The sequence below is a fragment of the Gopherus flavomarginatus genome, chromosome 4 (genome assembly GCF_025201925.1).
Source record: "Gopherus flavomarginatus isolate rGopFla2 chromosome 4, rGopFla2.mat.asm, whole genome shotgun sequence".
NCBI lineage: Eukaryota > Metazoa > Chordata > Testudines > Testudinidae > Gopherus > Gopherus flavomarginatus.
In genome coordinates this window covers 210678638-210691058 of record NC_066620.1, presented here as the reverse complement: position 1 = coordinate 210691058, position 12421 = coordinate 210678638, and the positions used below count along the sequence as shown (strand labels likewise).

General features: G+C 43.6%; 1 protein-coding gene across 13 annotated transcripts in view; it reads left to right on the top strand.

Annotated features, from left to right (window-relative positions):
* Nucleotides 1-12421, top strand: part of HMBOX1 (homeobox containing 1) — a 102593-nt gene that overhangs the window by 69787 nt on the left and 20385 nt on the right. For 4 of the 13 annotated variants that reach the window (XR_007773781.1, XM_050948873.1, XM_050948866.1 and 1 more), the window contains 4 exons: nt 5512-5594; nt 7455-7550; nt 8773-8867; nt 9080-9181. Coding sequence is in view for 12 of the 13 variants with exons in the window: in XM_050948873.1 (XP_050804830.1) it covers nt 5512-5594; nt 7455-7550; nt 8773-8867; nt 9080-9181 (376 nt within the window). In the remaining variant the exon portion in view is untranslated. The other 9 variants (XM_050948878.1, XM_050948876.1, XM_050948870.1 and 6 more) reach the window with 7 other exon arrangements.

The window sequence follows — 12421 nt, the reverse complement described above, 5'->3', positions numbered from 1 at the left end:
TTCAGCCTGGGTTTCCCACCTCTCAGATGAGTGCTCTAACCACGGGGCTATTTGGTATCAGTGATGCAGTGGTAGAACCATCACAATTTTTCATAAGGAAGAGCTGGCTTAGGTGCCTCTGCTCGGGATTCTCCATCTCTAGTTAGGCTCCTAACTCCTTTTGAGGGGTGGGACTTCAGCAGCTCCCCGCTCAGTGTCTTGGCTTCTGTGAATCCCTTGCCTGGGCACCTACCTCTTTCCATGCGTTGCACAGGGACCCTGGGGGCCTAACTTACAGTTGTGAATGCCTCTAGGCAGCAGTTAGGAGTTGCAACTCCCAGTGTCTACACTATGTCTACACTGTGCACCTTACAATGGCGCGGCTGGGCCATTGTAGGGTAAGCAGTGTAGCCGCTCTTTGTCACCAGGAGAGACCTCTCCCGGCAACAGAGTAAGACCACCCCCAACGATGGGCAGTAGCTTTGTCGACAGGAGAATGGCTGTCCTGTCCACCCAAGCGCTTTTTGTTGTTAAAACTTTTGTCATTCAGGGGGTTGTTTTTCCACCCCAGTTACTAAGCCTAGCTAGTTTAAAGCTTTAATAAGAGAATTTTAGGACAATATATCACCAACTTAATCAAGCATAAGTAAAACAGATAGAGCAGGATAGAGTAACAGTCAGTCCTGGGTTATGGGTAGGCTGTTTTTGTCGTCATCAGGTCCATGCTGCTCTATCTGATAGGGTCCCGCTTGGCTTCTGCTCCTCCAGTCCCCTTTGTTGTACACACGTCCTTTATACCTTGTTTCATAACCTCAAGCTGGCACACATCATTAAAACTACCTTATTTATAACCATTCGATACTAAATATATTTCATACACATATAATAACTAACCCCAAATCCTTCCAACTCATCCATTTTTATTTATCCTGTTAAAACTCTGATTGGTACCTCCTTATCTGTCTTTTTATAGCTTTCACGTATTCCATTATTTCTTAAAACAGTTGTCTTATTCATACTTGTCTGCATCATGTGGCCTTGGTTGGCTAGTCCTGTCCAATCAGTATCCTTCCTCCCTAGTCTGTCTACTAAGGAGAGCTGCATCTGATTAATAAATCACATATTTGTCAGGTGTGCTTGGCCCTGTTATCACACCGACCAAAAATCGACTGTAGGTGTTTTATCAGTGTTTTGAGAGCTGTGTCAGCAAGATATTTACAGAAAGCAGCAAATTTTTTACATTTTCTTATTACATTCTTGAATATATAATATCTACTTCTCTGACATTATTAAACCTACATTTGTCTAACACAGTTCATTATACATTTCTTTACGCTTTGTTTCCTTGTTACTCCCTTTTCCAAGAAAGTCCTGTACAAAACACAATCCTTGCAAACAAGAATTTGTAAGGAAGGACAGTTCTGTGCTGAATATTCCATGGTACTGTATAGCCAAGGGGTTGGTATGTTTCAGAGAATGAAAATTACATTGATTCCAGGCTTGGGAATATTGCCAAATTAAATAAAGCCCAGCAGCCTTTGCTGATGCTTCTAGGAGCGTCCCTGCTGCTTCCTGCGTAGACTTTTGAGAGGTGCTGAGCACTGGCAATTCCCATTGAAATTGGTGTCCCCAAGTCTGCTTCCTTTTAAGTCAGTGGCCAAACTTCCCCTGATTTTAGACAGAATGGCATCAGGCATAGTATGGATTGTAGATACACGTCGTTTCTCAGGATTTAAGTCTGGCTCCTCAAAGGGAGTTCAGAGTTGCAACACTCAGCATTGCAATGGAATCTACAAACCTGAGCTAGGCTCCCTGGACAATGAATGGAGAGAGATGGGTGCTCTAGGAATGGGATCCACAAAAGCCAGCACATTAGGCAGCTCCCCGCCTAAGCTAGCTGCATGCAGACAAGATGGGTGTGTCATAAGCCCCACCCCTCTCATGAAGTTCAGTGCCTAAATCCGGGCTGCAGAGAGGTCCCCTATCTCTGCTTGCAGTCCACAGCCTGGAGTCCCTCTCTTGGAGCCAGGTGACTTAGGTGCTGTCACAGGGTGAGCGCAGGCTGTCCCACTTTTGTGCCTGAACCCTGTGTGTAGGCTGGTTTAATAAAGAGTGTTCACTCCCTCTTTTGTTGAATCACCCCAATGTCTTTATTTACAGTGCCCGTGCAGTGCCCAGATCCCCCAACAGTTAGTGCCCCACAGACCCTCCCCAGGGTCTCCTGGCCCTTGAGGCTTCCTTCTTGGTAAGGAGACAGAGATACTGCCCTCCTGTCTCCTCCTAGGCTAGCCTCCCAAGTAAGGTTTGCTCAAGGCTTTTACAGTTTCTCCTGCCCCAGCCCAGCTGTCACTACTTAGCCCGGCAGGTTTGTCTGAGCCAACCCTCGTTAGGGCTTGCAGCTGGGCTCCCTGCTGAGTACCTGCATCTCTACACCTGGCCTACTGACCAGAGAGCAGGCTGTAGCCAGCATTTTGACAGGGCTTAAAAGGGGTTTTACCCCTGCCCTGCCACGGGTGCCTAAGCAGTTTCTTGTGAGAATGAGCTAGGCAGGCGCTTAACTCTACCCAAAAAGGGAGGAAGTGGCAGTGATGCCTCCCATATCACTTTTAGCCCAATTTTCCCTTCTGGGGAGAAGGGGTTCAAATCCTACCTCTGAATAAAGCGCCCTAACCACAGGACTGTTCTGATGTGGGTCGCTCTGTGTCTCCTGTTGAAACTGTTTCACTTTGGATAAATACCTGAATAGACATTGGGGCAGAGAGAGGGAGAATGTCACTGTATCCTAGTGGTTAGAAGCACTCTTCTGGGACTGAGGAGACCTGAGTCTGGTCCCCCTGCTCCAGTGGCTCTGATTTATCCCAAGTAGAACAACTTCAACAGGGGAGATTGAGGGAGAGCCACATGAGCATATCCCATAGTCCAGTGATTAGGGCACTCACCTCAGAGGTTGGAGGCCCCTGTTTAAATCCTTTTCTCTGCAGCAGGCAGAGGGGGGCATTGAACGTGGATGTCCCACATTGCAGATGAGTGCACTAGGCTAAGCGTTATGATGGGGCCACCACTGCTGCCTCCTCCTCCTCTGGCCAGATTTTGAATGGAACCCAGTCCAAAGGGCATGCTCAGAGCTCATCTACCAGATCAGGTCCCGCAGGCAAGAGGGGTGAGCAAAGCCTGTCTTCCCATTCCTTGTGGGTCACGCTGGGGCGTAGGCAGGAAATAGGCATTGGCACACCTAGAGCAGCAGTTCCTGAACTTTCTGCTTGCATGACCCCGTTTTCAGCCTCCCGCGAGCCCAGACAGCATGGAGGATGCCATTACCAAATGTCATCCTCTGCACAGCCTGGCCTTGCATGCACAACACCTGCAGGGCACTCTGAGTGGAGAAAAATGGCATCTGCACACTCAGGATTGCCACAACCCCATCTGCTGATGGCGCATCTCGACCTGAGGTCATGCCCCCTAGTTGGGGAACTGCTGGCCTAGAGTTCTGGATGCAGAAACATAGACGCCTAGGAGACTCGCAGCAAAAATGTAGGCACTGAATGAGGTTTAGGTGCTTACAGGATTAGGTGGCCACCAAACAGGAGTTCTGTGAATCTTGGTGGAGCCTAAAACTAGGAGTTGTGCCCGTGTTTGGGATTTAGGTGCCTATGTAGACTTGAGTCTTAGTTTGTAAGAGAAACTCTCAACAAGAAACCTAGAAGAGGAAGGGTGGGGGTGGGGGTGGGGAAGAGTGTGTGTGTGTGTGTATTTAGTACCCAAATTACTAATTTCTATATTCTGCCCCTCACTTAAAAATGTAATTTCAATGGTTGCAGTTGCTCTCTAAGCAAGCAAATCAGATGGATGCACATTAACAGCGCTTCTTGCTGTGCTAATGAGCTCTTTCTCTTTATCAATGAATAGCAACCCACAAACAAGATTCCGCTTGTACATATAGCTGTAACTACAAATGACAGGGTGAATAGCAGGATGGAATGCAAGAAAAGAAAATTCAGGCTGGACATTTACGAAAATTTACTTACAATAAGGTTGATTTAACTGTGGAACCAATCCAAAGCGAAATAGTGGGAGCGCTGTTAACTGCAGTTATTCAGAGGTAGCTTGGAAACAGAATATTACAGGGAACAAAATCATGCTTTTAACAGCAAAATAACCTCAATTGGTTTCGTCCATTTATTTCTATATAGCGTCTTTTAGCTGAAAAATAAGGATATATAACTATCTGAAATTATGCTGGGAGTAGATACACACAGATACACACGTGGCGAGGCACACGCATTCATGTCTCATGAGTCCACTGCTATGCGGTGTCTTGGTAAAAATAAAAAGCAAAATTTGTTCCCTTAAATACACAGCAACAATTGTAAGAGTCCATTACCAAGTTGACTAAGGAATGTTTGTAATTCTGACCTTTACTTTTGTAAAATAATCCCTACATAATATATTCCTAGGAGGCAAACTGAAAAGAAATGAAGTGATCCCTGCATACAGGATCTGAATCGGAACCATTGCCTTTGACTTTGATTGGGCTCAGAGGTTTTAAATCAATTTGTTTGAGTTTAGGCTAAGGAAAATATTTCTAATAGTAAAATAATAATTTTTATAGCAAAACTATATAGTGATAGTAAAATGATAGTAAAATGATTGATAATTATCAAAAGCTATAGCACTAAAATGTTACATGACAATAATCTCTTATCCCATAGTAAGTTTACAATTATTAAATAAAAAATACAATTTTAAAAGTGCACTCTAGAGTTAATCCATAGTTCTTAGAGTATTACTAAATAGTTCTACACTCACAGACCCCTTGTAAGAAAACCACTACGTTATCCCACAGTAATGACTCAAAACTTCTGGAGTTGTGTTTCCTGGTAAAATGTGAAGATTTTGGTGGTCAGTGTGGAGGTAGGCATGCAGTGAATGAGAAAATGGGAGATGCTTACTGAACCCCGAGAATCAACATAAATATTGAACATTATGCACTGAATGAGACAGGGGTCATGCGGAAAAAATAGTATGTTATCATGTAATGGGGATGGATCACTTGATGATTACCTGTTCTGCTCATTCTCTTTGGGGTACCTGGCATTGGCCACTGTTGAAAGATGGGACACTGGGCTAGATGGACCTTTGGTCTGACCCAGTATGGCCATTCTTACGTTCTTAATCAAAGGAGCCGAGGTGCCTCAGTACTAACTGTGGGGTTTCCTACCAGGAGTGTTTCACTTTGCGATAGTATCTTTGGTATTGCAGCATTTTCTATTTCCTTATACCTACTCACTTGCTATAGGGAATGGTGCAAGTGCGGTGGTGACATTTGGTTATCTAAGGCAATTGAGAAGGTTTTAAAGGGGAACTGTGTGTTAACATGTAATACATAAACATGCACATACTGTTCAGCATAAAACTTAATATGTCTGTATTGTCCCTTTAAGACCGGTGCATTTACTAGCCATTGACACCTTTTAGTGAAGCTGTTTTGGTGCATTCCTGCTTTGATTTCTGAAAAACATTTTTTTTCTGCAGTTACTTCAATGAGAATCAATATCCTGATGAGGCAAAGAGAGAAGAAATTGCAAATGCCTGTAATGCAGTTATACAAAAGCCAGGTAAGGACTTGATCGCACTGTTCTCTTCAAAGGAGTCTGTGATTAGATTTCAACATCTCCTGCTAAATTCAGCAAATCTCATTTTGTGGCTGTCACTAATAATTTAGTGCTCTCAACCAGTAGGAAGTATTTCCTAGAGTACTATATGGCTCGTGTCACTCAACCTGCTGTACTTAGATGAACATGAGGGCTAATGTAGCCCTCGGACCCAAACACCTATGTCTGAAAGACACATTTCTACTAATTAAAATAGTAGAGAGCTAGAGGTGAAGTTCAGCATCAAAACATTTCATATTTACAGGGTCATCTAGGGTATCCATAGGAAAGGGAATGCATTTCAAAGATATGCATTCTTTAAAGCCAATTATTTTTAGTTACTTTTACAAATATGTGCACTTCTTATCTGAGAATCTCAAAGCCCTCTACAATAGGGTGACCAAGTGAGAGGAAGAAAATATTGGTATCGGGACACATTTTTTTTTGGTGGCGGGGGGGGGGGGGGGGGGGGATCGCCAGCAGAGCAAAAAAAACTACAACAAAAAATGGAGTGCAAAATATCGAGACAAGTTGCGTCCCAACCAATCATTGGTCTGGACGCGGGACAAGGGGGATTTTATCGGGACGTCTGGTCACCCCTACTCTACAAAAGTGGGTATGTGGCATTATTGTTATTACTGATCTCATTTTAAGGATGGTGAAATGTAGCCACAGAGAGGTTGTGAATTGCCTACGATCACATGGTGTATCCTTGGCAAAGTAGGGAACCCTGATCTCCAGACGTCCAAGCTTCGCTGTAGTTTCTAGACATGAGCCCCCCTTGTAGGTTGTGTGTGTTGTGGGACCTCATTTCCCCTCCCCCCCAGCATCTTCTTAGTTCTTCCTGCTCCTGTAAGGGTAGGAGATGAGAAATCCTACCTGGGAATGGAGTGTGGGTATCTGGTGTAATAATGCCATATTTGAAGCAGTGACCTCACCTGCCTTTGCTTAGTTGAAATAGTAAAACATACCCAAACCTTGCAGAGAACACATTCTGCAACTTTTGTTTACAGGAATTAAAAGTAATGTAATAAACCCAAAGACGAAATAAAGAAAAGCTAGGACAAAACGTCCTAACATATGAGACAATTGTAGCATTATTGACTATAACTTAGCAGGGAGGCAGTCTAGTCTAGTGAACAGAGCACTGGATTGGGGACTCAGTAGACTGGGGTTCTGTTCCCAGCTCTGTCACTGACCTGCTGGGTGACCCTGGGCAAGTCATTTCCCTGCTCTGTGTCTCAGTTTCCTCATCTGTAAAATGGAGATAATGATAGCAACCCCTTTCTAAAGCACTTTGAGATCAGCTGATGAAAAGTGATATATAAGTTTTTGTTACTAATACTAGATCTTCTCTCTGCCATCCCCATACCTCACCTCTTATTAATGTTTACTAGCTTTTCTATGGCACTCACTACCTGCGTGCCACCAAGGCAGTAACCAAATTAGCTTCACATTATCCCTATGAGGTGGGAAAGTATTATCCCCATTTTACTATGGAGAATTGGGGCATGGAGAAGTGAAGTGTCTTGCCCAAGGTCACACAAAAATTCTGTGGCAGAGCTGTGAATTGAATCCTGGTCTCCTGAATTGGAAGAGCAGCTTTGCTCTCTGTCACAGTTTAGGACTGAGCTGGCTGTAGTTGCGAAGAAAAGCCCTGCGTTTCATTTGTGAACTGTTTTTATGTAGTTCCTCTCTCTAATGCTGTCTGCTCTAAGTTTCAAGGGTTTATCACATGGCAGGGATCTGCTGATCTTATATGTATGTGCAAAGTGCCTGTGAAACCCTGTAAACAACTGTGCTTTCTACTGTATATTTTCACAGGCAAAAAGTTGTCAGATTTGGAGCGAGTTACCTCCCTTAAAGTGTACAACTGGTTTGCCAACAGGAGAAAGGAAATCAAGAGAAGAGCCAATATCGGTAATGTATCAGAGAACCTGCTTTCAGACAACCTGAGGGGCCAGCTCCAGGGAGCTGGAGAGCATAATATTGAATTCTATTAATGCAAATGGCTAGAAGCTCCAAGCATTTTTAATAGTCGGTTAAAGCACTTTTTAAAATAAATCTTTCACCCTCTCAACGTTTCTAAACTGTCATCTTGGACTCGGTTCACAAATGTCAGTAGTAGGGCAGGAAAAATGATTCAGTGATCGGATGTCACCAGAGGACCGAATTTCTGTTTTAAGTCTGAATCTGATCAATATAGAAGGATTCATATTTCCCTAACACCGAATTATTGGCCCAGTCCCATTGGACGTCCCAAATGAAACAAGAGAAGCAGTGATTTCTGCACTGGGGATAGGGGAAATTCAAAATGTACTGAGTTTAAAACCTTTAAAATGCAGTTACACTCTGAAAAGTGCCAGGGGGAGAGGGGAAGCGATTTTTTTAGAAAGGGGTCTTTGTGTGTAAGTTTCTTGCCTCAGTAATGTCTAACTCAAATGTACTCATTTTACAAGTCAAAATGGTGGTGTTTTTTCTTATTGCCAACCCTGTAAGATTCCACTGAGATCTGAAAGTCAAGATGGGTTCTTTACATCTCAAATACCATCACCAGTACCAAGGTTCTGCAGGCCAAATTCTTCGTTCAGTTACCCCGGGCCACCTTATTGCCTTCAGTGGGTTTGCAGAGCCATAACTGATTGGAACCTAGTAAACAATTCTGTTTATAGTGCGCAAGCTGGAATAGGATACAGCTCACAAACTTAGCTGTGTTGCGTTCTGCAGACTAGCCAAGGTTTCGAGCTTCAGACCTGAAGAAGAGCTCTGTGTAGCTTGAAACTTTGTCTCCCTCCCCAACAGAAATTGGTCCAATAAAAGATGTTACCTCGCTCACCTTGTTTCTCTTGTATCCTGGGGCCGACACGGCTGCAGACACACTGCATACACATGGGAGACTCTGTCTATTGTAGATTAGATGGGGAAGAAGGAAGGTTTGACTATTAGACATTGAGAATGGAAACAGTTTGGGGGGGGGCAACAGAAGTGAACACTTAACACCCACCCAAATTGTGAATAGTTGAAAGGAGGAGGTCAAGAGTTGACCTTGCTAGTCCACTTGTTTTAAATGCCTAAAATATGGATGGTCTTTAATTCTGGTAATGCATCAGATAATTTAGGGATCCATTTGCTTTTTTCGAAGAAGCAGCAATCCTGGAGAGCCATGGCATAGATGTACAGAGTCCCGGAGGCCATTCCAATAGCGATGACGTCGATGGGAATGACTATTCAGAGCAGGTAAGAATCTGAGCTGAGCTGCGTGGCCCCAGATGGGAGACCCCGCATGTGACACTTCAGCGTCATGGGGCCTTGTACCTCTCATGAGTCAGAGTTCCTTCTTTTTTTTTTCTTTCATGTAATTTTAATGGGGAAAGTGGAAGAGCAAAGCTCCCCTATTGAATGTGTGAGAAACCAGTATTCACCCACTTGGATTTATTGTCATACAACAGGACACTTGGCAAGTACGCAATGGGGAGGAGGAGGGAAGATGTTCAGAGGGAGGCAGAGAAGCAGAGAAGGTAGAAGAAGACAGGAGGATCTGCTCCAAACAAGCAAGTGACACCATTCACACAACACACAATGTTTGAAAAATGCTAGGACAGTGTTAACTCAAGCTACGCACCATGTATAATTCAAGCTCTCCTTATCTCTGGCACTGGTACAGTGGTTAACCTTCAAGAAAGGACGTACAGATCTTTAACCATTTCTGCAGTGTGTTGGGCACAAACATGCTTCCCTGTGATATCAGACACCCATGTTCTCATGCCACCTCCCCTTCTCCATCTTCCCTGCAGTCAGTGGTGACTAAGTCCATTTTGGATAGATTCACTTGACATCATTGGCCTTGTTGAACAGTTCACTTACATGCTACCTTTGCTCCTTGTGTTCATGCTGCTACACCCAGGTATCTGGGTTTTGTTGGGGTTTTCTTAATAGGCCATACCTGGAAGGAAGTAGGAGATCTCATCTCCTGGTTACTGGGAGCCCAGTATCCTGGAGTAGCTACCCTAGTAGGCTCAGCCCAAGTCCAGTGGGACATTGATTGGGTGAGAAGTGCTGGTATGTCTGCTCTGTTTCCACCATCCTTAGAGCTGCTGCTGTTTCTTTGGTGGAGGACAAAGAGCCTTTTATAGACCATCTCTGGAAGTAGTTGGTGGAGCTCTGCTCCGTATGGCTGTGCAAGGTCAGAATCTCCTAAATAATTGGTGTGATATATTTTGAAACCGCAGCCAAGCACATTTAATTGCATGCCTGTCAGATAGAGGAATTGATGGCTTAGCAGATGCATTGTTTAGAATTCCAAACTATTTCTTTCTTTCTGTATTTTTGTATTATCCAACATATTTTTGGAAAGATTTTTTTTGCTTAATTTGCTTAATTGCATCAAAATTCCCTGTTCAGAGTCCTTAGATGTTGCAGTTCTCAATGATCTAGCCCAGACTCCACTGTAAAGGAAAATTAGGCATTTAAAGTTAAATGCATTACTGTGGAAAACTGTGCTGATGACCATTTAACACCCATTCAGCCATTAAAACCATAAAATCTGTGTTTCAGGGTATCATTCAGACTCCAGAAAACTTGAAAACATAAAGTTTATCCAATTACCATTAAAGTTAATAACGTAAAGTTAATACAACTTCAGAGGGATTTTGGTTTTTTTACACTTTCTCATAGTTCACTTAATTGACTTTTAGGGTCAGGTATTCAAAAATTCTGATGTGCGTGCAGGGTTTTGAATATCTGGCTCAAAATTCCTGGCACATTGAGATATTCTGTTAAACAGCCTCAGGAGTTTACTGAAAACTGGCATTTCTGTCCTACCAGCAATCACCACCTGCCATCTTGATTTAGAAATGACATTGTTGCAAATTCATCATCATGGGACTGATGTAATAATGACAAAAATTCTTAGCATTTTTACTCTCTAAAATGCTGTAAAAATATTAACTAATTCTCCCAAGACCTCTGTAAGGTAAGTAAGTATTTTTACCCCCAGTTCAGAAAGGGGGAAGCTGACGCTTGCTTTGCCCAAGATCCCAGAAAGAGTTGGTTTTTAGATTTAGGATTAGAACTTGGTTGGGTTTAGTGTGCGGGTGGTGGTAGTGGTCAGTGATGTACAGGAGGTCAGAATAGAGGATTTGGTGTTCCCTTCAGGCCTTAAACTCTATGACTTTGACTTATTCCTAGGACTCTACCAAATTCATGGCCATGAAAAACACGTCACAGACCATGAAATCTGGTTTTTTGTGTGCTTTTACCCTATACTATACAGATTTAACAGGGGAGACCAGTGTTGCTCAAATTGGGGGACCTGACCCAAAAGGGAGTTGCAGGGGCATCGCAAGATTATTTTAGGGGGGGTCATGGTGTTTCTACCCTTTCTTTTGTGCTGCCTTCAGAGCTGGGTGGCCAGAGAACGGCGGCTGTTGGCCAGGTGCCCAGCTCTGAAAGTGACGCCCTGCCAGCAGCAGCACAGAAGTAAGAGTGGCAATACCATACCGTGCCATCCTTACTTCTGCACTGATGCTGGCGGCGGCTCTGCCTTCAGAGCTGGGCTCCTGGCCCGCAGCCACTGCTCTCTAGCTACCCAGCTCTGAAGGCAACACCGCCGGCAGCAGCAGCGCACAAGTAAGGGAAGCATTACCACAACCCCCCCTACAATAACCTTGCGATCCCCCCGAACTCCTTTTTAAGTCAGGACCCCTACAATTACAGCACCATGAAATTTATGATTTAAATGGCTGAAATCATGAAATTTATGGTTTTTAAAATCATATGACCATGAAATTGACCAAAATGGACCGTGAATTTGATAGGGCCCTACGTATCCCTGTGTAAGCGGTGGCTGCTTGGTATGGCACTCAGTCCCCCTGTAGTGGTGGCTAGGCCAGCTAGAGATTGATGAGCCTGCTACAACCTTGGCTATCTGAAAAGTGTTTTTTAGCTCAGGCAGTAGAGGCTCGTGCATTAAGATCAACGTGTCCCAGGTTTGATCTCCACTGAAACAAGCCACCAAAGGGTGTCAGAGTTACACCTATATTCAAACCATGCCCCCACTCTGATGTAGGCTCAGAAAACTGCACACTTCATTGTGTATGTGGAATGAAATCCTTTTCCTTCATTGATCTTAAAACATTACAGTGCTGAGAAAAATCTTCATTGCAGGCCTATAGCAGCGAATTTTCCCCATATTCTTCATACTTCACAGCAGCCATGTATCCTGAACAATTAAACTGTTGTCCTGTTAAAATTAAGAGGCTTCTTTTTAGTGTTTAGAAAAAAGACACAGGAAAATATGGTGACAGCCTCCAGATCTATTTGAGGTTGCAGTGCAGATAGCAGTATAACCCACAGTGTCACTATTTAATTAAATGAGATGTGGCATGTAGCAGGATGGCTGGCTAGACAGTGTGATTTGCTGTGGTAGTTCCAGCATGAGGTCATTTCACCACCTTTTTTATCTGTCTGGGACATTTTCAGCAGCTGGCTTAGTGCTGAATTGTCTAGAGATGTATCCCTATATAAAATAGAACATATGTATATATTTGTCACTTCTATTTTACACAAAATCACTCTTACCTTATCCTTTTAATATATTCTGCACTACGCTCGCGATTAGCCAGTTTTTATCTATTGAAAATAAACGTGAATCTCCACGCCCGGCCCTGCCCATTTCAATGAACCTGTGTTTGCCCAGTGAATGACATTTTCTTAAAAGGAGTCCATGTTTCTTTTCAACCCTACCCAATTAGCACAAGGGTAATTTGCGGCCCTTAGTTCACTGCTCACTT